Below are 22146 nucleotides of genomic sequence, written 5' to 3'. Positions count from 1 at the left end.
GAGCGCCTGGGCCCCCTCCTCCTCGGTGTTCCCAGACCCGCAGTAACCTCTCAAGGACACAGATTCCTTGTGGGGCAGGCCTCCGGTGAATCAGCAGCTCCGCCCCTGAGCCGCAACATTGTGACGTAACTGCATCGACAGCCAATGGGACAACAAAGCAGGAGGCGGAAGTTTTGGAGTGCGCGGGCCGGAAGTGTCCGTTGCCCTGCAGAGCCGCTTCTCCCAAGGGTGCCGCGGCGCCACTGTTCGTCAGGCATTGCCCGCGAGCGCCGGCGGCCCGGCTGCTACCATGAGCCGGCCTAGCCGGCTGCAGAGGCAAGTTTTGAGCTTGTACCGCGAGCTGCTGCGCGCCGGGCGCGGGAAGCCGGGCGCCGAGGCGCGGGTGCGGGCCGAGTTCCGGCAGCACGCCTGCTTGCCACGCTCCGACGTGCTGCGTATCGAGTACCTGTACCGCCGCGGGCGGCGCCAGCTGCAGCTGCTACGCTCCGGCCACGCCACGGCCATGGGTGCCTTCGTGCGCCCGCGGGGTCCAGCCGAGGAGTCCAGCGGCGCGAGGGCTCCAGGGACCCAGCCTGACAATGGTGCTTGTCCGAGGAACCCCCTCGGCATCATGGAGTCACCAGAGCCCCCTCCCGATGGGCGATGACAGGCCGAGGAGCTCACCCGGTAGCACAGGGAACCGAGGGCCCGCCTGACTGCGTGGGGAAACCGGGGAACCCGCCTGATGGAAGGTACGATGTCTTGAGAAGACATGTCCTGAGAAGACCAGCTGTCTGGATTGGGGGAATCGGAGAGCCCTCCAAGCGACGTGGAGTCCTAGAGATCCCTATGATGGATGATGAGAGATGCCCGACCTTGCCCAATCCATGATGACGGGTCTACTCTCCCCATGAGGGTTTGGGGCGGCTTGGTTGCTGGCTGGCTGAACTGTGACCAGCTGAGAGCTATTGACCGGAAAGGTTGGGGAGCCAGGACGCCCGCCGTCGGACAGAAAGAAGAGACACCCTTCTCTTGACCCTGGGCTCCCCTCTCTTGTATTTAACTCTGAGAAGAGCAGACTTTTTGCAGAGAAGTTTGGGAAGATACCCTGATGGATGGTGAGAAGCCCCGAACCCCCCTTTGGAAAACTTTCTTCCCATTAGTTGCGGCATACTAGGACCTGGGAAGAAGGGGCTGGGTTATCTTACCCCATCTGATCAAGTAAAGACCCCTCAAGACCTATACTTGATAATTCTAAGGGGGAACCCTGACTCCTGCGCCCTTCTCCCAGGACTCTTGAACAAAAGGAATAAAATCGGGGATGTGATTACTTCCCTTTTGGTGGTCTTAAAGATTTCACATGTTTGGGGATTTTTGAAAGCGCCCTCACACCAAGAAGTGACCCTCTGGGAGGGATAGAGAAGAGCTGTCTCTTCCATGCTGGAGTCCTCTAGACTAGCAGATTGGTTGAAAGCAGCCTAGTTCTTGCTCCTGGGCAGATCCTTGGGACCCACCCTGATTTGACCCCAAAGAAACCCTAGTTGACTCCTTCATAGAAGGTAGTGAGGTAGGAGAGAAAATGGTGGAGCTGAGGCGGCCTGGGTGGTAACCCCTGAGGCAGTACTGGGGACCTCAAACATGGCTAAAGAGTCCAGCCTCAGCTACAAGCGAGGATTTTTGTCCGCAAGGCCCAGGCATACCTCCTCCCGTATTCCTGTGTTGATCTTCCCTAGACATTCTCTGGGGTACTGCATTTTGCAGCACTGAATTCTGTTTGCGCCCACGTCGGTTACATAAGTGGAAAGCAGATGAGTTCTTAGCAAATGCTGTTGGGAAGAGGAGGAGAGCCTTAGGAAAGGAACTCAGACTTCTGACCAAAGAGAGGATAGACAGAAGAGAAGCATGACTCTGCTCTAATCCCCATGGGGGACACAGGTGCACAAAGAGTTATAAAGTGGAGTTGATATTTGAAGAATTATAAGGAGTTTCCCAGATGGTAGAGTTAGGCTTCTAAGCGGGAGGACCAGTGTGGGCAAAGGTCTGGAGGGGACAAAGGGGAGAAATGCAGGATTCCAGCTGGGGCCTGGATTGCCCCAGAGCTCAGGCTGTGTGGCTTGCGCACATGGCTTCTATTTCAGTTGTCTCGGCTTGCTCATCTCTCTTCAGCCTCAGTTTTGTTTTGTTTTGTTTTCATCAGGGTGTTTCTGTTTTGTTTTTTTTTTTTAAGATTTTATTTATTTATTTGACAGAGACAGACACAGCGAGAGAGGGAGCACAAGCAGGGGGAGTAGAAGAGGGAGAAGCAGGCTTCCCGCAGAGCAGGGAGCCCGATGCGGGGCTCGATCCCAGAACCCTGAGATCATGACCGGAGCCGAGGGCAGACGCTTAACGACTGAGCCACCCAGGCGCCCCAGGGTGTTTCTGTTAATCCTGGCCTGACTCCATCTCAATAAAAGCCAAAGTCTTGAAAGTGGCTAATGGCCCAGCAGCACTCACCTCTCCCTCTTGCTCACTCCTGGCTCCAAGAATTTGAGTGCTAAGAAGCTCCAGGATGTGAGTTTCTGGCAGGGCTGTAGGCAGTGAGCAACTTCCCACTGGGGCTGGGTGACCTGGGTCAGGAGGGGAGACATTCCATCCAGGTATTACAGATGAATAGAGATTGTGTGGTAGAGAGAATGAGGGAGGGGAGTGCCTGATACGAGGGAGGAGGTTGTAGGTCCTTGGTAATTAAGAGCATGGACTCGGGAACTGCAGTGCCTGGTTTCGGATCCTAACTCCCAACATTTACTAATTATATGATCATGGGCCTGTGATTTAACCTCTTTGTTCCTCAATATCCTTATCTGTGAAATGGGCATCATAAGAGGGTCTCCCTCATATGGCTGTTAGGATACAATGGATTAAATATGTGGTGTAGCACCAAATGGTGCCCCAACTCCATGACCCTCTTGCCTACTTGGGTCCACTTGGAACTGAAGAAGAGGGTTTCCAGGAGACAGCCAGCTTCCTGCCCTGAACAGCTGTCCCAAGGGGCCAAGCCAGTGACCAGGTGCGTGAGGTGATCTAGTGGAGCCTTGGGGATGTCTGGGAAACTCAGAGTACCTGATGAGGAACGACTAGCCACACCAACAAGTTACACCACTCTTTTTTTTTTTTTTTAAGATTTTATTTTTAAGTAATCTCTACACCCAACATGGGGCTCAAACTTACAACCCCAAAATCAAGAGTCACATGCTCTACCGACTGAGCCAGCCAGGTGCTCCATGTTACCACCACTCTTGCTCAGCTCCCTCCCTCAGACAGCATTGGACAATCCTGGATATGAATGATGTGGAGGAATGACTAGGATTTTCTTGACAGCATAAAAGTAGTGTGATTCGATTTTAAAGCAATCCTGATCTGGAGATGTTCCATGAATTGCTCATGAGTAAAAGGATATGATGTCTAGGATTGGCTTCAGAGTAATCTAGGGAGAGGGGAGTGGGTGCCTGGGAGGATTAAACAGGATTGGCTCTGAACTGATAATGACTGGAGCTGGTGATGAGTCCACGAAGACTTGTAATGCTGTCCCTTCTTTTGTACAAGTTCTTAAAGTATCCGAATTGAAGTTGGGAAAACAAAACTGTGTTGGTCCCCAGCCTAACTCAGAAGTCCTCACTGTGGTCCACAAGGCCTCATCTGATCTGGCCCCATCACCTCTCTCACCTCACCTCCTTCTTCTTTCTCCCTCTACCACTCGTGCTCCAACTACATTGGCCTTCCCCCTTGCCAGGCACACTTCTACCTCCGGGGCCTTTGCACTTTTTCCCTCTACCTGGAACACTCTTCCTCCAGGTCTGCACTGTCCAATATAACAGGGAGCAACCTGAGATTTGACGATTTGAAATGTGATTGAGGGCCACCTGGCTGGCTCAGTTGGAAGATGCGACTCTTGATCTTGGGGTCATGAGTTCAAGCCCCATGTCTGGTGTAGAGATTACTTAAATAAACTTTTAAAAAATATGATTTGGGAGTGAGGAATTAAAAAAATTTTTATAAATGTTTTTTAAAGAGAGAGAGTGAGCGGGAGAGACGGGGAGAGAGAATCTGAAGCAGACTCTGCACTGAGCACAGAGCCCAACCTGGGGTCGATCCCAGAACCCCAAGATCATGACCTGAGCCGAAACCGAGAGGCGGGTGCTCAACTGACTAGCCACCCAGGAGCCCCCAAAATTTTATAAATTTTAAGTAATTAAAAAATTTTTTAAAGGTTTTATTTATTTATTTGACAGAGACACAGCGAGAGAGGGAACGCAAGCAGGGGGAGTGGGAGAGGGAGAAGCAGGCCTCCCGCTGAGCAGGGAGCCCGACGTGGGGCTCGATCCCAGGACCCTGGGATCACGATCTGAGCCGAAGGCAGACGCTTAACGACTGAGCCACCCAGGCGCCCCAGTAATTTAAATTTTAAAACAAGCAGCGTAAAATGTTTTTTTCCATTAAACACAACTTTGTTGTTTTGGTAGGATTACATTTCATTTTATCTGTTGAAAAGTGTCCGAATTGAGATGTACTCTAAAGTATAAAATACACACCAGGGGTGCCTGGGTGGCTCAGTCGGTTAAGCGTCCAACTCATGGTTTCAGCTCAGGTCATGATCTCAGGGTTGTGAGATTGAGGCTGTGTCGGGCTCCATGCTCAGCCTGGAGTCCACTTGAGATTCTCTCTCCCGCTCCCCCTGCCCCTCCCGCTCATACTCTCTTTCAAATAAATAAATCTTTAAAAAAATAAAATACACACAAGATTTCAAAGACTTGGTAAGAAAAAAGAATTGTAAAATATCACATTTTTAGATTGATTACATATTGAAGTGATAATATTTTGGGTATACAAGGTTAAATAGAGTAAAAATTATTAAAATTAATTTTACCTGTTTCTACTGTTTACTAGAAAAGTTATTTTTTTAATTTTTTTAATTTTTTATTTTTTTAAAGATTTTATTTATTTATATGAGAGAGAGAATGAGATAGAGAGCATGAGAGGGGGAAGGGTCAGAGAGAGAGGCAGACTCCCTGCTGAGCAGGGAGCCCGACGTGGGACTCGATCCCGGGACTCCAGGATCATGACCTGAGCCGAAGGCAGTCGCTTAACCAACTGAGCCACCCAGGCGCCCAAAAGTTATTTTTTTTAAAGATTTATTTATTTGAGCGAGCGAGCACAAGCAGGAGGGGAAGGGCAAAGGGAGAGGGAGCGGGAGACTCTGGGAGCCCTATGCGGGGCTCGATCCCAGGACCCTGAGATCATGACCTGAGCCAAAGGCAGATGCTTAACTGACTGACCCACCCAGGTGCCCCATGGAGATGGGCCCTCCACGCAAATGCCAGATCTGGGGCCTGGGGGCCCCGGGGTGGGGGAGGGTGGTATGTAGAGGCCACTTTTAGGCAACAGCCTTGAGCGATGGAAAGTTGAGCAAGGCAACAGGGCCCACAGCGGCCACCAAGCTGAATGCAAAAAGGCTCATTAAGCGACCCACCTGGAAATAATCGTAGGCCCTCACTGACCAATGGGCTACCTCAAGCAGGCACAATTACCAAAAAGGGGAAAATTCCATACATTCCCATACTTTCTCACTCCACCCTGTAACTATAGCCCCTCACCACCGCCTCTTAGCAGAGTCTCTCCTTTGCTGTCCTGCTCACTGCTCCATTGTGGTGTATTCAGTAAACTTCTATCTCCTTTAAAAAGTAATAATAAAATTATATTTGTGCCTCACATTATATCTGTCTGGGACAGCACTGCTCTAGGAGTCCTGTGGCTTCTTTCCTCACTACAATTTACCCTAATCACATAATTACAATATAATGACATAATTGTCTCCCTGAGGCCTTCCTCAACTGCCCTAATTAAATTATCCCCTTTCCCTTTGCCTACTTTAGTTTTCTCCTTAACACTTAATCACCATCTGACCTGTTACATATTTTACCTAGTCCTTTTATTGACTGATGATTGCCTCCATTAGAATGTTGGCCCCACAGGAACAAGGATTTTCACCTGTCTTGTTCACTGTCGTAGTCCTGCTCTTTGACCAGGAACTGACTGACTCAAAGCAGACACTCAGTTTTGAGTGAATGAATAAATGAATGGCACAGACTTGTTCCATTACCCAGTCAGTTGGGTCAGTATTACCAAGACTCTGCCCACACTGTGTGTGGTGACTCTAGGGAGACATGGCTCTTCCTTGACTGGGGACAGAGACTTGGTGTGGAAACAAGACAGACCCTGGTTTGCGTTCTGGTTTTTCCCTGAACCTGGAGTCTCTTGGAATCTGCTGCTCCCTGCCTCCCTCCCTCGGTGTCCATTCCACCTTATGGTGACAGCCCCCCAGTTTTCTTTGTAGACCCGCTCCCCCCCCATTTTCAGTACACATGGTTTAGGAGGGCTGACTGCAGCTGCCAGGGGAGCAGGTGACACTGGCCAGGGGAGCCAGCTTTGGGACTCTGGTTGGAGCTGTAAGGGAAGAGTGAAGTCCTATTGGCTGCTAAATTGGTGGGATGTGTGCTTGGAGGCTTTGAGGGGCACTCTGGCTACCACTAGGGAAGCCAAACCAGTGGAAAGAACTGAGAGATGGAAATACCATGTGTGCCCCTGGACCCAACGGTACTTGCGGCCTGAACTTTTCAGTTACCCACAAATTAGTTCCCATTTCTGCTTACATCAGTGGGGATTGGGCTTCAGCCACTTGCTCCCTGTGTGGTCTTGAGCTAGAGGCTTCCTCTCTTCCCCCAAGAGCCTCAGTTTCATGTTCTGTTAAGTGAGGACACACCATTGGGTGGTTGTGAGCATTAAAGAAGGGACGTGTGTTTAGTGCACATCCAGGAGCCTGGCACAGGGCTCCTGCCTCTGTTCTTGAGTCTGGTCCTGTTCCTCTTGTCCTGACTGCATAAACTCTGAGGAGAGGATGAGCTCAGACACCTGAGGCTGAGGACTGGACTCCGGGACCAAGCCCTCGCAATTCAGCTTGGTGTTGTCAAGACCCCGGGAAAGTGGGATTTCATAGTCCTACACCAGGGATGGCCCAGTCTGGGAGACCGCCATGTAGAATTTTTTAAGATTTTATTTATTCATTTGACAGAGGGAGAAAGAGAGAGAAGCCGGGGGAGCAGCAGGTAGAGGGAGAGGGAGAAGCAGGCTCCCCGTGGAGCAGGAAGCACAATGCGGGGCTGGATCCCAGGACCCTGAGACCATGACCCGAGCCGAAGGCAGATGCTCAACCAGCTGAGCCACCCTGGCACCCCCGCCCCCATGTAGAATATTTGAACAGAGCACCTGTATGGATGCCGGACAGGGGCTGTAGCAGGTGTCGGCAGCTGGCCCACGTCACCTGCATCCTTCCCGCACACACTTCGAGCTTCCTGGGGCAAGCACCTGTGCCTCTCTGCCTGTGGAGCCTGGACAGGCAGGAGAGGCGGGATGTGCTGGGGAGTTGGCATCTCCAGGAACAGTCCCTAACCAATGAGACACAGAAGCTGGTACATAAATGCCACAACTTCTTCACCCTTTGGGTGGAACCACTTTGAGTGTGTTCCATTGACTCTCCCAGAGGTCCCTAGTGGGATGGAGCCCCAGATGCCCAGCAACCAGCTCATTAACTGCCTTCCCTGGCTCACTTCCCCCACGCCCCTAATCAGTCTGCTTAGGGGGTCACCTCCCCAATAAACTACTTGTGCTTGAATCTTTGTTTCAGGGGCTGGGGGACCCCGATCCAAGATGGGGTGATTTCGTTCTGTGTTATACACTCAAAGCAAAGGGATCTGTGGAGCGGGCCGTCCAGACATCAGAGCTGTATCCCAAATTCTGAACTCAGACACCCAATATCTTCGCACATTCTGCTATGGTCTGAATGTGCCCCCTCAAAATTCATATGCTGAAATCCTAACCCCCAATGTGATAATATTAGGAGGTGATGCCTTTAGGGAGGGATTAGGTCATGATGGTGGAGCCCTCATGGAAGGGATTTAGAGACCGTATGAAAGCTCCCTGCCCCTTCTGTCATGTAAGCAGACAGCGAGAAGGCGACCATCTGTGAAGCAGGAAGCAGCCCTCATCAGATGCCCAATCTGCTGGCACCTTGATCTTGGACTTCCCAGCCTCCAGAACTGTGAGAAACAAACTTCTATTGTTTATAAGCCACCCAGTCTGTGACTTTATTACAGTAGACCACACGGACTAAGACACATCATTTGACAGTGACCGTTTATTACATATGTCTGGGCTACATACTCAGATTGGGGGGGGACCATTGACATAGCTGAGCACCAGATAAGGTGTCCTGGTCAGTCGGGCAGGACAGCAGCAGGAGCTCCCTGAAGGTGGCAGGAGCAACATGGCACCCACCAGGAGAAGGAAGAGGAGGAGGAGGAGGAAGGTCAGGGAGTGCCCGGATGCAGGAGGAGGGGCTCTGTGAAGGGAAATGCAGTGTTAAGTGCGTGGTGCGCTGCCACCATGATCATGCCCTGGTCCCCCCCCACCCCACCCCAGACCCATCTCCCAGGCATCTCACCCGGGGTCTACCTCCAACTTCAAGTCCTGGAGATTGGGAGATGCTTGCTTCTTGTCCTAAGGGGAGACAGCAGCCAGCAGCAGAATAGATGGAAGTAACACTTAGTCTGGACTCTTCCTTACTACTACAGACCTACAGGGCTGAGTTTATTTTTCCTCCTTTCCTGGCGCCCCCTGAACCCTCAGGACCCAACCCACATGGGCTTGGAATATCTCCAAGTGGGGTGGATATCTGTGCCTGCCCTCCATCCAATCTTCCTTTTCCTGATAACGGTGGCTCGATGTGTGCAGGGGGTGGAGGGCATCCTGCCTCCCCACCCTCAGGCCTTCGGGCTCTCCCCACTTCCATGACTGGGCATGTGAGCCCGATCTGGCCAATGAGAGCACTCCATCAGCTTGGCCACCGTGATTGGTTCAGGGTGTAGGTCATGACCCAAGCTGGCCAAGTGGGAATCAGCCCTGGGACTTTGCTGCCAGTAGGTCGGTGGCGCTCTGCTTCTCCTTGGGTGGGTGAACCAGTGGGATGTGAGTGTTTAGCTGCTGGGGCCGCCATTTGCTGAGAAGGAAACCACCTTGGAGAAGAAGAGCCCGAGGGAGGGAAGGACTGAGCCCTGATAGCACCTGAGATCTTTTCAGCAGCACCTGGACTTTTCACTTACATGAAAAAATAGCATCCCTTTCTTTTGTGTAATTCAATTTGGGCTAGGTTTCTGTCACTTGCCATCAAGATACCCGAGTGATAGCCCTGGCTGAGGACCTGCTCACCTGAGACTTCTGGAGCAGGGAACATCTTTGGTGACCTGCCAAGTGTTTCCGGTGGTTGAAGCCCGACATGAGCATGTCCTGTGGGGAAAGAGAGGTGTGGGGTCCTTGGAGAACTAGGGACAGACACAAAGTTGGGCAAGGGCCAAGACGGGCTTGTCACAGAGATGAGATTCTGGGGGAAGAAAAAGATCTCAGGGAGAGAGAAAGAGAGGGGGCAGAGCCGAAGAAACCAAGAGAAAAGAGACATTACTTATTCATTCATTCAACAAATATTTAATGAGTGTCTATTACATGCCAGGCATTGTTCTAGAATCTATACACAGGCAAAGTCCTAGTGTCCACAGAGCTTATATTCTAGCAGAGAGAGACTACACATAAATAAATGTACAATGACAAGATGTGGTAAGTACTGTTTGGAAATAAAGAGGTTAAGGAGTGATCATGTTTGGAAGTCAGGGCAGGCCTCTCTGAAGAGGTGACATTTGGGAGGGGCGCCTGGCTGGCTTGGTTGGTAGAGCATGTGACTCTTGATCTCAGGGTTGTGAGTTCAAGACCCACGTTGGGCATAAAACTCAGTTAAAAAAATTTTTTGTGACATTTGGGGAGAGACTGGAATGAAGTGAGGAGATGAAGGGGCATGAGTCTGGGGGCTTTGAGATAGGAGTGACTTTGGAATGAAGAACAAGGAGGCTAACGTGGCTGCAGAGGGGAGAGTGAGGGAGAGCGGGGGCAATGGGGAAGTGCAGATAGAGACCACAAGAGGGAAAAGAGAAGACACAGAGACCAAGAGAGGCAGGGGGGTAGGGAGGGAGGGAGGACAACATTGAGACAGCAAGAGAGAAAGAGACACTGAGAGAGATTGAGGGAGACAGAGCCACCAAGAAGTACCCTAATAAGAGACACACAGAGGTGTCCCAAGGGTGCCTGTGGGGGAGGGGGTATCCCCCACCTGCTCTCACCTCAAGGCCTTGTCCCCTGCCCTGGGGGCCTCTGTGGCCACACAGCTCACAGGGAGCTCCTGGTGTCCAGGCTGTCTTTTGCCCCAAGGGCCTGAGGCCTCCAACATCCCCTGCCGGGTCCCACTCCAACTCTGCGGGAGTGGGGTAGCTACTGGGTGGCCAGGGCCCCCAGACCCCACCAGGTCCTGGCCCGTCCAAGTTCCCCTCGACTTCCAAGTCCTGATCCAGTGGGCTGGCCTCCTCAAATACCTGGTCAGAGGACAGAGTCATGGGGGATGTGGAATTGGTACCTGGGGCGGGGCCTGCCAGGGTGGGCCATACCAGGCTAGAGCTGACCAGCTGGGCCTCCAGCCACCACAGTCGCCGAAAGATGCTGCCTCGGTGGGCTCTGAGGGCCCTCAGGACCTGCTCCAGCGATGCCTGGGCCCGAGGCCCACTCCGCTGTGCCAGCCCCTCACTCAACGCCAGCAGGGCATCTACACGCTCAGCTGCCCCACGCAGGTCTGCCTGGAGGGCCTGGGGATACAAGGTCAGACACCACCCACCAACCCCCACCCGTACCCCCACACACCAGGAGCACCAGAGGTCTGGGACCTGGAGTTACATCCCTTCTTGTCTTTCCTACCCAGACACCTGGCACGTGGAATAAACCCATTTCCCAGCCCAGGAAGCTGGCACCCACTCTTGAGGCCCTGCTCACCCTCCCACATCTTGGCCTCCCGCTGCCCACCTGCAGCTGGCCCATCCTGCTCTGGGCTGATGCCCAGGGCCCCAGGCCTTGCTCTTGGTCCTGCAGCCGGAGGCCCAGCCCCAACAGGCATAGGGCTAGGCTGTCCTGCTCGGCCTCCAATACCTCCTGGCCGGAGCTGAGGTGCTGGGGAATACAGGGGACTGAGTTAGGGCCGGTGGGCCACCCCTCTGCTGCTCCTCCTGTCGCAGCGTCCATCTCTGGGTCTGCACCAGGGTGGCTGCCACCTGGAGTCCTTCCCGGGGGAACCAGGCCTGAAGACCTCTAGTTCAAAGCCTCCAGGTTTTCAAGGCTCCTAGAAACATGGACATATGGGGCCTGGGGGCCTGGACAGGGAGGGGTGATGGAGCTGGATATCCCCACAAGGAATGGGACTGTACCAGAGTCAATGATGAAATAATTCTCTCCCAGGTGGTAAAATAATGAAAATCTTCTATTGTGATTGGTAAGTCATTTTCTAGAGCATCCCCCGCCCCCCCCCCCACAGATACCCAACGCTTTTCCAGAATCATCATCTCATCCCCAGAATCTAGGGGAGAGGAAGTGGGGGCTGCCACAAGGGGCCTGGATCACCTCAGCTTACCTCACACGGTTTGCCCCCAGCTGGGTCCTCACTGGAAGAGGGTGTTGGCAATCTGAGGGGACCAGCAGCAGGCTCAGTGCCCCTCAACCCACCCTGGAAGTGTTGGGGAGGGTCCAAGGCGTCTTGCCCCAGTTTCTGGGCCTGGTCCGGTCTGGGAGGTATGAAGCATTGACAGGCCTCTGGGTGCCTAGATGCCCATTATCCACCCTACCTCACCCCTGTCCGCAGCTCCCTCTGCCACGTCCCTAGGTGATCATAGCCACAGTACCTCTCACCCTCAAAATGCGCCCGCTACTGCCCCCACCCTTTTGGGACCCAAGTTTCAAAAGCCCCAGCCCCTACCTGATTCTCTCCTCTCCAGATGCAGGGCAGATGGTACATCCAGCAATGTCCAGTTCCCTAGGGGCTCCAGGGGGGTGGTTGAGGGGCTCTGAGGGGAGTCTAGGGCCCAGAGGTGGGGGCAGGGCCATAGCTGGGAGCCTGGGGATAGAGTCAGTGAGGATCCCCAGTGAGAGCCCTTTCCCTGGCTCCTGGGCAGCCAGAGGCCCAGGAGCAGGCTCAGCTCTACCTTCTAACAAGCAGAACCTGGACACAGGTAACCTGATGCCCAGCTCAGGTGACAGCAGTACCATTTAACTCCTTCCTCCCGAGCCGGCCAGTTAGCTGAACCTAGGCTCACCCCATTCATCCCACCTAAGGGGTTTCCAGATAGAACCCTGACCCAAGAGTCCTGGATTCTAACCCCACTCAGGGACCATACGTCTGACCCCAGGGCCCACACCATCCAAGGTCCCAGACACTGCCCCTCAGGAACCCATGCATCTGCCCCCCCCCCAATCCAAAACCAAAGAGAGATTTTTATTGGTTTATTTGAAATGCAACCTCTTCCTGTAGTTTCCACGAAGTTACAGGGAAAATAAATAACCCGCGGCGGGGGAAGGGGTGTCTCCCGCCTCGGCCCCAGGGTTCCAAGGTCACAGGGTCGCAGCTGCCAGGAGGGAAGAGGCGCAGAGCCGGGGAATGCGAGCGGGCCGGGCGCCTGGCTTCACTTGCCGAGCAGGAGGCCGGTGCGCAGCACGCGGGGCACGCGGCGGATGGTCAGCGAGACGCGCGTGCCGCGCACCAGGCTGGCTCCGGGCTGCGCCGACGGGCAGGCGGCGGCGTTGGGCGGCAGGGAGGTGGCGTCCAGCGCATCCACGCGGGCAGCCGCGATGCCGTGGAGGAGGCGCGTGTAGGCGGTGCCTCGGAGCACCAGCAGGCTGCGTGGTTCCAGCAGCAGCGAGGTAGCTGGCCGGGGCGGGGACCGGGGCTGCGGGGCGGGCTGAAGGTCAGCGGGTCCCCAGAAGTCAGGGGCTTAGAGTGATCAGCGGACTTTAAAGGTGCGGGGGGGGGGGGGGGGGGGGGGGGCCCGGGGGGTCCCCGGGGGCGGGGGGGGGGGGGGCGGTGAGCAGGTCAGCGAGTTCCCAGGGGCCAAGGCTGAGGGGCAAGCGTGCTCCCTGGGAGAAGCTCTGGAGTGGAAATCCTACGGGACTCGGTTAGTGGGCGCAGGTGGGGGGCAAGGGCCAGCAGTCCCTTGGCTGCAGCTTGGACCCAGGGCTCGGTAGTCCTAGGAAACTGGATGGAACTGGACTGAGGGTTTGGCTGAAGCGAAGAAGGGGCCACAGTGAGGTGGGGAGGAGCCGGTGTGGTCTGGGCCTATCTACAAACATCAGGATGTTTGAGGACACCCACAGTAGAAGGGGGTGTCAGCCTATCCAGGAGCATGTAGGGCGAAAAAGGAGCAGCTGGGATCAGGGTGTCCAGGGGAGTTTCTGTGAACCCTGAGGTATCGAAGTGCATTCCTCAGAGAAAGGTCAGGGAAGCTGCTATCACACGCAGCCCTCACAGAAGGGAGTCGGTGTATCTGGGGGGTCCGTGAGCGAGTCATGGGTTGAGGCCCCAAGGAGAATGTGAGGTTGTCCTACAAGGCAGATCTACACCACTGGAGTGGCAGAGAGGTCTGTGTTGGGGTGCCCTGTGCAGTGGGCAAAGAGAGGATGTCTAAGAGGACATCAGGGACACCTGTGAGTAAATGGTATTGGGGTATCTGAGGATACCAGTGTCTGTTGGAGTATTGGGGAGTCCTGCATAGGGAATATGGACCTTGGGCTATTGGAGCACTCTGAACATGTGGGGCCAGGGGATCCATAGGGCATTGGGGCACCGATTTAGCAGGTGAGGGTACTGGGGTGTCTACAGATATCATTTCTAGGGCACCCTGCAAATGGATGGGGCTGGAGTCTGGGAGGATGTGGGTGCATTCCATGAGGGGACGGGGGGAAGGTGTCTGGAAGAGTATCAGGGGTACCCTGGGGCCTCTTGGAGGAGGTGGGATGTCGGGATGCCCACGAGTGGCTGGGACAGTGTCTCGGGGCCCACCTGCTCTGCAGGGTCATCATCCTTTGGCTGCCGCGGCTCGTAGAGGTCCAGCATGGTGTGGGAGCCCAGGCTGATGGTGCTGACGGTCGGGTAGTAGAGTGGCCCGTCCTCGTGGGGCTAGGGAGTGGGCACCAGGGCTGGACAGGGCAGGAGTCCACACCCCCCACCCTCTGGGGCTCAAGGAGGGTGCCCCTGCTTGGGATGGGGGGGTGAATGCCTGGTTGGAGTATGTGGCTGCTTAATGAGTAGAGGTGGGTCAACACAATGCCCTGCCCCATGGTGGGTCAGAGGTCTGAGGGTCAGGGCGAAGGTGTGTGCTTACCATGATGCCCTCCCCCGGCAGATACTGGTTCACAAGGACGTGGTTGGCTGGGAGACCCCCAAAAAGGCTGAGGTCAGATACTTTGTCCACGTAGCGCTGGAGCCACAGAGGAAGCCGCTCAGGAACCATCCCTCGGGGATGGGGGAGCCCACCTGGGAGAGGGCAATGGGGTCCTGAGGACGCCCAACCGAGGAGCCCTGGCACCTGCGGCCCCCATTAGGGATATCCCAGTGGCTGGGAGCACTCTGACCCTGGGGAACCTCTGACTCTGGAGACCACCATCCGACGCTTCCAAGGCGTCCTGACTTCTTCAAACCCCTGGACACTTTGAGATACCCCCAACTCATCAGGAAATCCCTCATCTCTCAGAACCTCTGCTCACCCCTCAGAATCCTCCTGGCCCTTGGAACCCCTTGAACCCTCAAGGACCCACCCAGTGTCACCAACCTGAGCCACCTGCCCCAGCCTACATCCCCAAATTGCCCATGCCCCCAGGCAGGGACACTTACCCCAGTTCTGTAACTTCCTCCCAGAGAGCTGGGTCCACTTTGGCTTTGGGGCATTGAAGACCTAGGAGGTGGGGAGGGGTCAGTCCTTTTTCAGGACCACTCTGATTCTCCCACCCAGGTCAACATAAGGCCCTCTACCTGGGATGGGAATGGGTCATCTCAAAGTCTGTGGGATTATTCTCTCAGACAGTGTTCCCAGGATTTTGTTGTTTGCCCTCGCCCCTGTGTCTACCAGGATCAAGGAAAGGAACCAGAGCTACACAATCGTGGTCTGAATCTACTCAGAGCTCTGGGCTGGACTGGACTCTTTTAACCCAGCAAATAGTGTGCCCTCTGTAATTTCCTGAATCCTGGGCTATCTCGGCACAGCCTGACTTCTGGAACCTCTTTGTTCCTATCACCTGGGGGAGGAAATGTGCTAGGCTGGGCTATCTCAACATAGCAAAGAGAGTACTTTGAAAATTCTCTGCTGCCAAGATCCCAAGAGTCTAGAATGGGCAATCTCCAAGAAGTCTGTAATCTACTCAATAATCTCCTCATTCCTTTCACAGTTATGGGGCTGGAATGGGCTACCTCAGCACAAGAGTCTGTGTTCTGTGGGGTGCATGGGTGCCTCAGTCGGTTAAGCATCTGACTCTTGATCTTGGCTCAGGTCATGATCTCAGGGTCCTGAGATGGAGTCCTGCGTCAGTCTCCACGCTCAGCGGGGAGTCTGCTTGAGATTCTCTCTCTCCCTCTCTCTTAAAAAAAAAAAAGAGTCTGTGTTCTGTTGCTAACTTATTCCTGGGACTCAACTTGACAAGACTACTTGGGATGGCATAAGGAAGATCTGTGCTCTGTAATTAAAGTCTGAGGCTGCAAAAGCTCTGAGCTTTGTAAATTCTTTTTCCCCAAACCTTAAGAATAGAATACAGAATACTGGGCCATCTCAGCACAGATGATCCGTGCTTGGTGACCTTGTTCCCAAGACTCTGGCTGGGTCTATGCTGAGCTATCTCAGCAGAGGGAAGAGTTTACCTTGTAGCATTCTCATGCCTGGGTTATGTCAGCAAAGAAATCTGAAACTGCAAATTCTTAATTCCCCCAACCTCAAGGGCCCAAACTGGGCTATCTCAGCCTATGTTTATAACCCCCTTTTCTCTATGATAGCAGGATTGAGCTACCTCAGCACAGAGGGCAGGAGGTTTGTAACTTCCTTGTTTCTAGCATAAGGAATCTGTTTCTAGCAATTTCATCTGGGAGGTTGGACTGGGCACAGGGAGTCTGAGCTGCGTAATAACTACCTTTCTAAGAATCACTTTGGTTTCCCCTAAGCCTCCTGGGAAAGGCTCTTTCTGACAGGCCCCAGCAGGTCCTGCGAGAGAAATAGGGAAGATGAGGGATGGGTGCTGGGTGGCACTCTCCTTCCTGCCAGGATCTTCACTGCAGCCTTAGGCTCTCTCACACAGAACCTAGGGTTTGGGGAGGGATCTGGGAAGGAGGGAAAAACAAACCAGAAGGGTGCTGGGGTTACCTGTCGAAGCAAATACTCTTCCTCTTCCTTGGAGATGAAGTCAGGGACATAGTAGATTATAGGTGGTGCCTAGGATAGAGAGCCCCCTGAAGGTGCAGCCCTTAGACCTACACAGGAGCCCTAGTATCACTGAGCAGACTCTGAAAGAGGCTCCGGATGTTCCCAGACAGGCCAGGGCCTGACCTCAAAGGACTAATGTCCATTTTGGGGGTGGGAAGTGGGAATGAGGGTGGGGCTATATCCTGAGGGTAAGAAGGAATTTGGAGGGAGGGAGCAGTCCCAGCCCACAGACGCAGGAGTCATTATCCCTACTCTTATCTCCCACCCTCTAGTCCCCACCTTCACCCTCTGCACCCCCAGTCCTGACAACCTGCTCCACCCTGAATGGTTCCAGGGCTGGAACCCTGGCGTCCTGATCCTCCATCGACACCAACTCCATGCACCCAGTCCTGTGGGAGAGGGGAGGACACTCTGAAGTCACCAAGCCTCCCACCCTCAGGCTATGATCCTATTTTCTGCTTTATCAAGGGCCAGGGCCTCACCTCAGCCCTACAGGGAAACTTACTTGGTTTCTAAAACCCGAGTCCTCAGCATCTCAAAAGCCACCCGGCACAGTGCACCCAGAACGCTGCCCCACTGCCCCAAACTCCATCCACAACGGCCCATCAAACTACACACATTTTTGCCCTCTTAAGCCTCTCACAGAGAACATCCTCTGACCTCACTGGGAGCCATTCTCAAGAGCTCCACGCATAGCTTCCATGGCTGCACCCAAAGCCCCTTCAAACAGTTTGAGATCCCATCCTAACAACATCAGGTTACCAAGCAACCATGAGTCTGGCTGTCTAACAATATTCAAAGTCACCACGCACCCTCTTCCCGCCTCAAACCCTTTCAGATGCCCCATTCTCAACACCCATGTGCCCCCAATCTGAGTCTCCTCAGATCTCCCCATTCCGGCCCCTTTCACACTTCTCCCGAGAGCCCCTTCCCCGCAGCAACCTTGGGCCTTCAGTCCGGAGCCTGACTCCTCTCCAACCTTCTTCGCTACCTGAACCCCTTAGACTCCCAACCCCGAGTCTCCTAGAATTCCACACTGAGCTTCCCTGGACTCCCATCTGAGCTTCCTCAGGTCCCCATTCTCAGCCCTCTCGGACCCCCATCTCCATCCCCAGCCACCCCCAAAACTGACCGTCCACCAGGGTCCCCTCCAGCACCCGAGTTAAACACCCCCATTCCCGTCCCAGCCACTTCCGCCCCACGTTCCCGACGCAGGTTTCCTCAGACCAACGGGAACTCTCAAAGGCTCTAAGCGTCCGCCTTCCACCCAATCGGCGCTCTCACCCAATATTGCCCCGCCCCTTCGCCCTCTTTCAGTGATAGGCTGCACCTCCTGGCCCCTGAGCCACTGGGGATCCTTCGGAGACGGGTCTTCATCAGGCACTGACCAATCAGGCTCCAGGACCCTGCCAGTTCTCACTGCGGAATGGGCCCCAGATGGGAGGGGTAGCCTTGGAAGGGGCCAAATGGGAAGGGAGGCCGCCGGAAGGAGACAAGACTGTTAGAACGACTTCCTGCAGGCTAAGTCATTCCGTGCCCATTCCACAGGGAAGCTAGACTGAAGGAAGGACTTCCTCTCTCGTCCTCCCCCGGCAAGGGTCCAGAGGCAAGCCCACAACTCCCCAAACACTGACCTGACGCAGACAAGCCATAGAAACGTCTTTATTGAAGGGGATAGGGGTCATGCTGAGTTTGGGGACATGCAGTGAAGGGGCAGTCGTGAGCTGTCCTTGCTGGTCAGGGCCCCAGGTCCACCCTAGACCCCCTGGGCCTTTAGGTTCTCCCTCAGGCTGTTGGTCTGGCCCGGGTGCTGTGAGGTCCTTTGGGGCCAGTGACTCATTTGGTGTTTTGGACCTGTGACCAGAACGTAGATTGAAATAGGGGGTCCAGGATTTGGGATCCCCTCAAGGCCTTGGGGCCCTTCATGTATTAGAGATGGAGGCTTTAGGATTTGGGGTTCCCTGGGGGCTGGGACTCTTTGCATTTGGGTATCTTGAGATCCATCGACTCAGGGCATTGAAGTGCTCTGGTTTCCAGGGATGAGAATTCCTGTTTGGGGTCTCCTGGTGCCTTTGAATAGGGCTTGAGGTGCCCTGGGAGCCCGGGATGCATATCCTGACTGCAGTCTCCTCCATCCCAGGCACAAGGACCTCCATGATTGGGGTTTCCTGGGGGCTTGGGATTGAATTTTTAAATTTGGGATTCCCTGGGGATTTGGGGATTCCATGATTTGAGGATCCTGGCAGTTAGGGCCTTAGGGTCCTCTAGGGGCTGTAGGACTTAGGGGCACAGGGGAATTTGGGACATGTACTCTGGGGTTTGGGATCCCCAGAGTCCCAGAATGGGGCCTCCAAATTTTGGGGTCCCCCAAAGGGGGAAGTCATTACTTAAAAAATAGAGAATTTTCTGGGAGCCTGGCCAGCACAGGGGCTGTGGGCCGTGTGGGGTGGGCTTCATACAAGGCACTGGGGGTTTCTTGAGGGCGCAGAGGGTAGGAAGACTTAGGGGTCCTGTAATTAGCACTTCCAGGACTGTTTTGGTGTCTGTAAATTGGGGGTGAGAGTGGGCTAGTTAATGTGGGTCTCTTCTTGAGGGGTAAGAGCAGGGATTTGTTAATGTAGGGTGTCTTTGATTACAGTGTAAGCTTTTGGGGTGACCATGGGGGTCACAACATCTTGAGGGAACTGATGTTAAATGTAGTTGTTACTCTGTTGCTCTGGAGGTACGACCTGTGTTTATTTCAAAGGGATTTGATGGGGGGGGGGTGTCTTTGTTATGGGGGGGGGTTCTGATCCAGTGATGAATGACTCAGGAATGTTCTGCTCTGGAGCATGATGTAGAAGTCACCATCATTTGAGGTGATGTGGAAATACGTTACTGGGGGGTCTGCTCTGGGGGTTGGGGACAGGGACTAGCCTGAAGGTGCTACACTCAGGGAATCTCTTTCTAGGTACCATGGGGTCTGTATTTGGGGGTTATCATGAGGGACTCTGTTAATGGGGCCTCAGTGATCGAGGGCTGGCTAATGGGGGTCTCTATTCTGGATGTGTTACTGGGAATCTCTATCTCAGGGTGACTCGGGGGCTCCTTGTGTCAGGAGATGCTAGAGGGGACTCTTTGATGCTCTATCAGGTAGCCAGGCCTCTAAGACTGCATCTCCGCCCTCAGCATCCAGGGAAACCAGCAGCAGAAGAGCAACCTGGAAAGGAGAATCACGTCTGTCACACCTTGATGCAGGATACGGGAACATCTGGATTAATCACCCCACCCCACCCCCACCCCTGCTCTTCCCCAAGTGTCTGGGATTTGGCCTTTCTGGATTCTGTCTCTACCTGCCTGGCCTATGCCTTCTCAGGCTCCTGTGAAGTGGAAAGTGTTCCTGCCTCCTCTACCTGCCCCGTAAGAGTGGAAGACACCAGAATTCAGTGTGGGACCTCACTCCCTAAAAACCATTTCTGGGTAAGCTGACTAGTCACAAGTTTTCCTAACCTCTATTTCCAGCCCCAACCAGAAGTCCAGATCCCTATGTCCAATGGCCTTGTGCAACCTCTCCCTGAACATCCCACAGGAGGTGGGCCAAGGGTTGGCTACCCACCTGGAGATGGAGTTCTCTGATGCGATGTCCTTTGGGGTCCGGACTGTCGTGAAAGTGCGTTTGGGTTGTGTCACTGAAGGGGGCGCAAGGTTTGGGTGAGGGGATGACAGACCCTCAATACCCAACCAGACTCCTTGTCATTGATACTTATCCATGTCCCCAATACCCACCTGGACCCCACATTTCAATACCCATCTGGATTTCATGTCAGTAATATTCCCTGGATCCCCCCATACCTACGCATGTCCCCGGTGCCTGCCCAGAGCCTTGTCGTTAACATCCCCATACCCTACCCCCCATAGCACTTATCCTCTTTGGGATCCAGTCTCATCATTTTCCTGGACCCTGTGTCTCCTGTTAAGTACTGGAGATTCTGTCACCAGCATATACCTGAGAACCCATGACCCTTCCTCCTATCCCCAAACCCTTACCCCTCCTCTACCTCCTACACCCCAGCCCCAGCTCACTTGTCACTTGATGCACTTTTTTGGCTCCGACATTGTCCCCAGGGGGGTCAGTGGATCCACCAATCCTGGGGAGACATGAGAAGAGTGGGAGGGATCAGAGTCATGAGAGGCCAGGAGAGCTGAACCCACAGGACCTACACAGAAAGAGCTAGAGTGTGGAGGTGGGTAGCCACACTGTCCTGCTGGTCCAAGAGGAAGAGACACCTGAGAGGGGTGGGCAGTCAGGGTTCTGGGAGGTGCCCTGGGTTGGGGTTGGTGTTTGGGCTCACCTCTGAATTCGGGATGCTGGTGCAAAGACTCCATGCCGTGGGGGGCAGGTGAAATACCGGACACCGAAGACAGAGCCATCATGCTTGCCAGTGGGCTGGTCTAGCTCAATGCCATACCAATAACCTGCAGCAGCGGGGTGTCAGGCTGTCTCAAGGTCTTGCCTGCCCCCCCCCCCCCCAGATCACTGTCCTCACCGGGGGCAAAGTCTGTCTTCCCATAGAAGCGCACAATCCCTTGCTTCTGGCCCGCGACAAGGACTTGGTCTCCAACCTCAGCCTTGGCTCCCTCCCGCTGTTGCAGGCTGCCCAGAGATGGGGATGACGGGGGCTTCTTTTTGCCTGGAGTAAAGGGTACAGGAGAAGGGAGTGGGGTCCCCAGATGCCAGCCCTGGGGACCCCATGCCACCCAGAAAGACCCAAGATAGAAATTCTGTCCTGACTCCAATCAGGAACTCTAGAGCCTTCCCCAGAACCAAGAGGGCTTTGGGCTTGAAACAATCTCAACTGCCAGAAAACTGGGGGGGGGGGGGTTAGGCCTGAGGGGAAACTGAGTCAAGAACCTGGAGAACCCCAAAATCCTTTCTCAAAGCTGAGGTTATTTGGGCCAAAGGAAAAACTGAGTCACAGAAGTCAGAAGCCCAGAAATTATCCTTTTAAAATGAAGGAAGGAGTTGGGTGTGAAGGTAAATCAAGTCACTAAAGCCAGGAACCCCACAGATGCTTCCCTAAAACTGGGGGAAAACCTTTGACCTGAGGGGAGGCTAAGTCATAGAAGGCAGAGAACCTACAGATCCTTTGAAGAACTGGGTGGGGGGCCAGTACTAAGTCAAAGGAGAAACGGAGTCATAGAAGTGAAGAACTCAGAGATTGTCCTCTGACACAGGAGTTTGGGCCTGAGGAGAAACTGAGTCACCGAAGCTGGGTTACTCACTGAATATCTCAAATTGGCTTGCCTCACCTTCCTCACCCAGAAGGCTCCCCCTCTGACCTTTGTGTTCCCTGCGGCCTTTGCCAGTGACACGGGAAAAGTCCATCCGAGGAGTCCGAGGTGTGGAGGTGACGGATGAGGGGGGTGCATCCACTACCTTGGAGATCTTGGACACAGAGGCAAAGAGACCTGGGGGGACAGAGCCTGCTCTGGGAGTGGTCCAAGCCTCTGCCCTCTGCCCACCCCCATCACCAGCATCAGAACTACTGAGGGGACCCCACCACCACCCCTTTTGAGCCCCAGGTGGGACTGACCCTGCTTGGGGGGGCAGATGAAATACCGGACACCCCCAACACTGCCATCATTCTTGCCCTCGGGTTCATCCAGCTCCACGCCCACCCACTGGCCACTGGCGAACTCCGTGGTCCCGCAGAACCGAAGTGTGCCCGTCTGAGGAAACAAGGGAGGATATGGTTTGGAGGCGGGGGGGGGGGGG

The 22146-nt window shown here is 54.3% G+C and overlaps 4 protein-coding genes across 9 annotated transcripts in view; 1 reads left to right on the top strand and 3 right to left on the bottom strand.

Moving 5' to 3' along the window:
* The first annotated feature begins 196 nt into the window (after positions 1-196).
* Positions 197-1313, top strand: SDHAF1 (succinate dehydrogenase complex assembly factor 1). Its single transcript, XM_021700894.1, has one exon. It carries the CDS (start codon positions 290-292, stop codon positions 644-646), a length of 357 nt encoding a protein of 118 aa, XP_021556569.1. The 5' UTR covers positions 197-289; the 3' UTR covers positions 647-1313.
* Positions 1314-8235: 6922 nt separating this feature from the next.
* Positions 8236-12039, bottom strand: SYNE4 (spectrin repeat containing nuclear envelope family member 4). 2 transcript variants are annotated; one of them, XM_021700858.1, is made up of 8 exons: positions 11912-12039; positions 11570-11720; positions 10969-11112; positions 10560-10754; positions 10232-10487; positions 9280-9377; positions 8516-8571; positions 8236-8413 (listed from the first exon to the last, which is right to left on the bottom strand). In XM_021700858.1, exons 1-8 carry the CDS (start codon positions 12037-12039, stop codon positions 8236-8238), a joined length of 1206 nt encoding a protein of 401 aa, XP_021556533.1. The 2 variants fall into 2 exon arrangements, with proteins under 2 accessions (XP_021556533.1, XP_021556534.1); XM_021700859.1 differs by lacking the exons at positions 10560-10754; positions 10969-11112.
* Positions 12040-12432: 393 nt separating this feature from the next.
* Positions 12433-17581, bottom strand: ALKBH6 (alkB homolog 6). Of its 4 annotated transcripts, none has more exons than XM_021700871.1 (7): positions 17524-17581; positions 16702-16780; positions 16332-16400; positions 14819-14879; positions 14310-14461; positions 13988-14104; positions 12433-12878 (listed from the first exon to the last, which is right to left on the bottom strand). In XM_021700871.1, exons 1-7 carry the CDS (start codon positions 17565-17567, stop codon positions 12615-12617), a joined length of 786 nt encoding a protein of 261 aa, XP_021556546.1. In that variant the 5' UTR covers positions 17568-17581; the 3' UTR covers positions 12433-12614. The 4 variants fall into 4 exon arrangements, with proteins under 4 accessions (XP_021556546.1, XP_021556545.1, XP_044778128.1 ...); XM_021700870.1 differs by lacking the exon at positions 17524-17581 and adding an exon at positions 16897-17192; XM_021700872.1 differs by lacking the exon at positions 12433-12878 and having other exon boundaries at positions 14004-14066.
* Positions 17582-18043: 462 nt separating this feature from the next.
* The window catches only part of CLIP3 (CAP-Gly domain containing linker protein 3), a 12284-nt gene continuing 8181 nt past the window's right edge, over positions 18044-22146 (bottom strand). Inside the window, exons 8-14 of one of the 2 annotated variants that reach the window (XM_021700826.2) lie at positions 21965-22100; positions 21711-21839; positions 20918-21061; positions 20723-20846; positions 20454-20518; positions 19987-20059; positions 18044-19590 (exon numbers count right to left, since the gene is read on the bottom strand). In XM_021700826.2, coding sequence (XP_021556501.1) covers positions 19536-19590; positions 19987-20059; positions 20454-20518; positions 20723-20846; positions 20918-21061; positions 21711-21839; positions 21965-22100 — 726 coding nt within the window. In that variant the 3' untranslated portion in view covers positions 18044-19535. The remainder of the gene's footprint in view (positions 19591-19986; positions 20060-20453; positions 20519-20722; positions 20847-20917; positions 21062-21710; positions 21840-21964; positions 22101-22146) is intronic. The other variant, XM_021700827.2, reaches the window with a different exon arrangement.

Source organism: Neomonachus schauinslandi, chromosome 16 (genome assembly GCF_002201575.2).
Source record: "Neomonachus schauinslandi chromosome 16, ASM220157v2, whole genome shotgun sequence".
Classification (NCBI taxonomy): domain Eukaryota; kingdom Metazoa; phylum Chordata; class Mammalia; order Carnivora; family Phocidae; genus Neomonachus; species Neomonachus schauinslandi.
This window is presented reverse-complemented; position numbering and strand designations above follow the sequence as displayed.

What these genes read in the sequence shown, in the direction of transcription:
- SDHAF1 (XM_021700894.1), top strand. Translation starts at nt 290, where the DNA reads ATGAGCCGGCCTAGCCGGCTGCAGAGGCAAGTTTTGAGCTTGTACCGC.
- SYNE4 (XM_021700858.1), bottom strand. Translation starts at nt 12,039, where the DNA reads ATGGCCCTGCCCCCACCTCTGGGCCCTAGACTCCCCTCAGAGCCCCTC. An exon ending in TCTGGAGAGGAGAGAATCAG is followed by an intron (nt 11,721 to 11,911) that starts GTAGGGGCTGGG and finishes CATACCTCCCAG; the next exon opens with ACCGGACCAGGCCCAGAAAC. An exon ending in CCCTGCTCCAGAAGTCTCAG is followed by an intron (nt 8,572 to 9,279) that starts GTGAGCAGGTCC and finishes GTCTCCCCTTAG; the next exon opens with GACAAGAAGCAAGCATCTCC.
- ALKBH6 (XM_021700870.1), bottom strand. Translation starts at nt 16,997, where the DNA reads ATGGGCCGTTGTGGATGGAGTTTGGGGCAGTGGGGCAGCGTTCTGGGT. An exon ending in ACTCGGGTTTTAGAAACCAA is followed by an intron (nt 16,781 to 16,896) that starts GTAAGTTTCCCT and finishes CCTCTCCCACAG; the next exon opens with GACTGGGTGCATGGAGTTGG. An exon ending in AACCATTCAGGGTGGAGCAG is followed by an intron (nt 16,401 to 16,701) that starts GTTGTCAGGACT and finishes TCTCTATCCTAG; the next exon opens with GCACCACCTATAATCTACTA.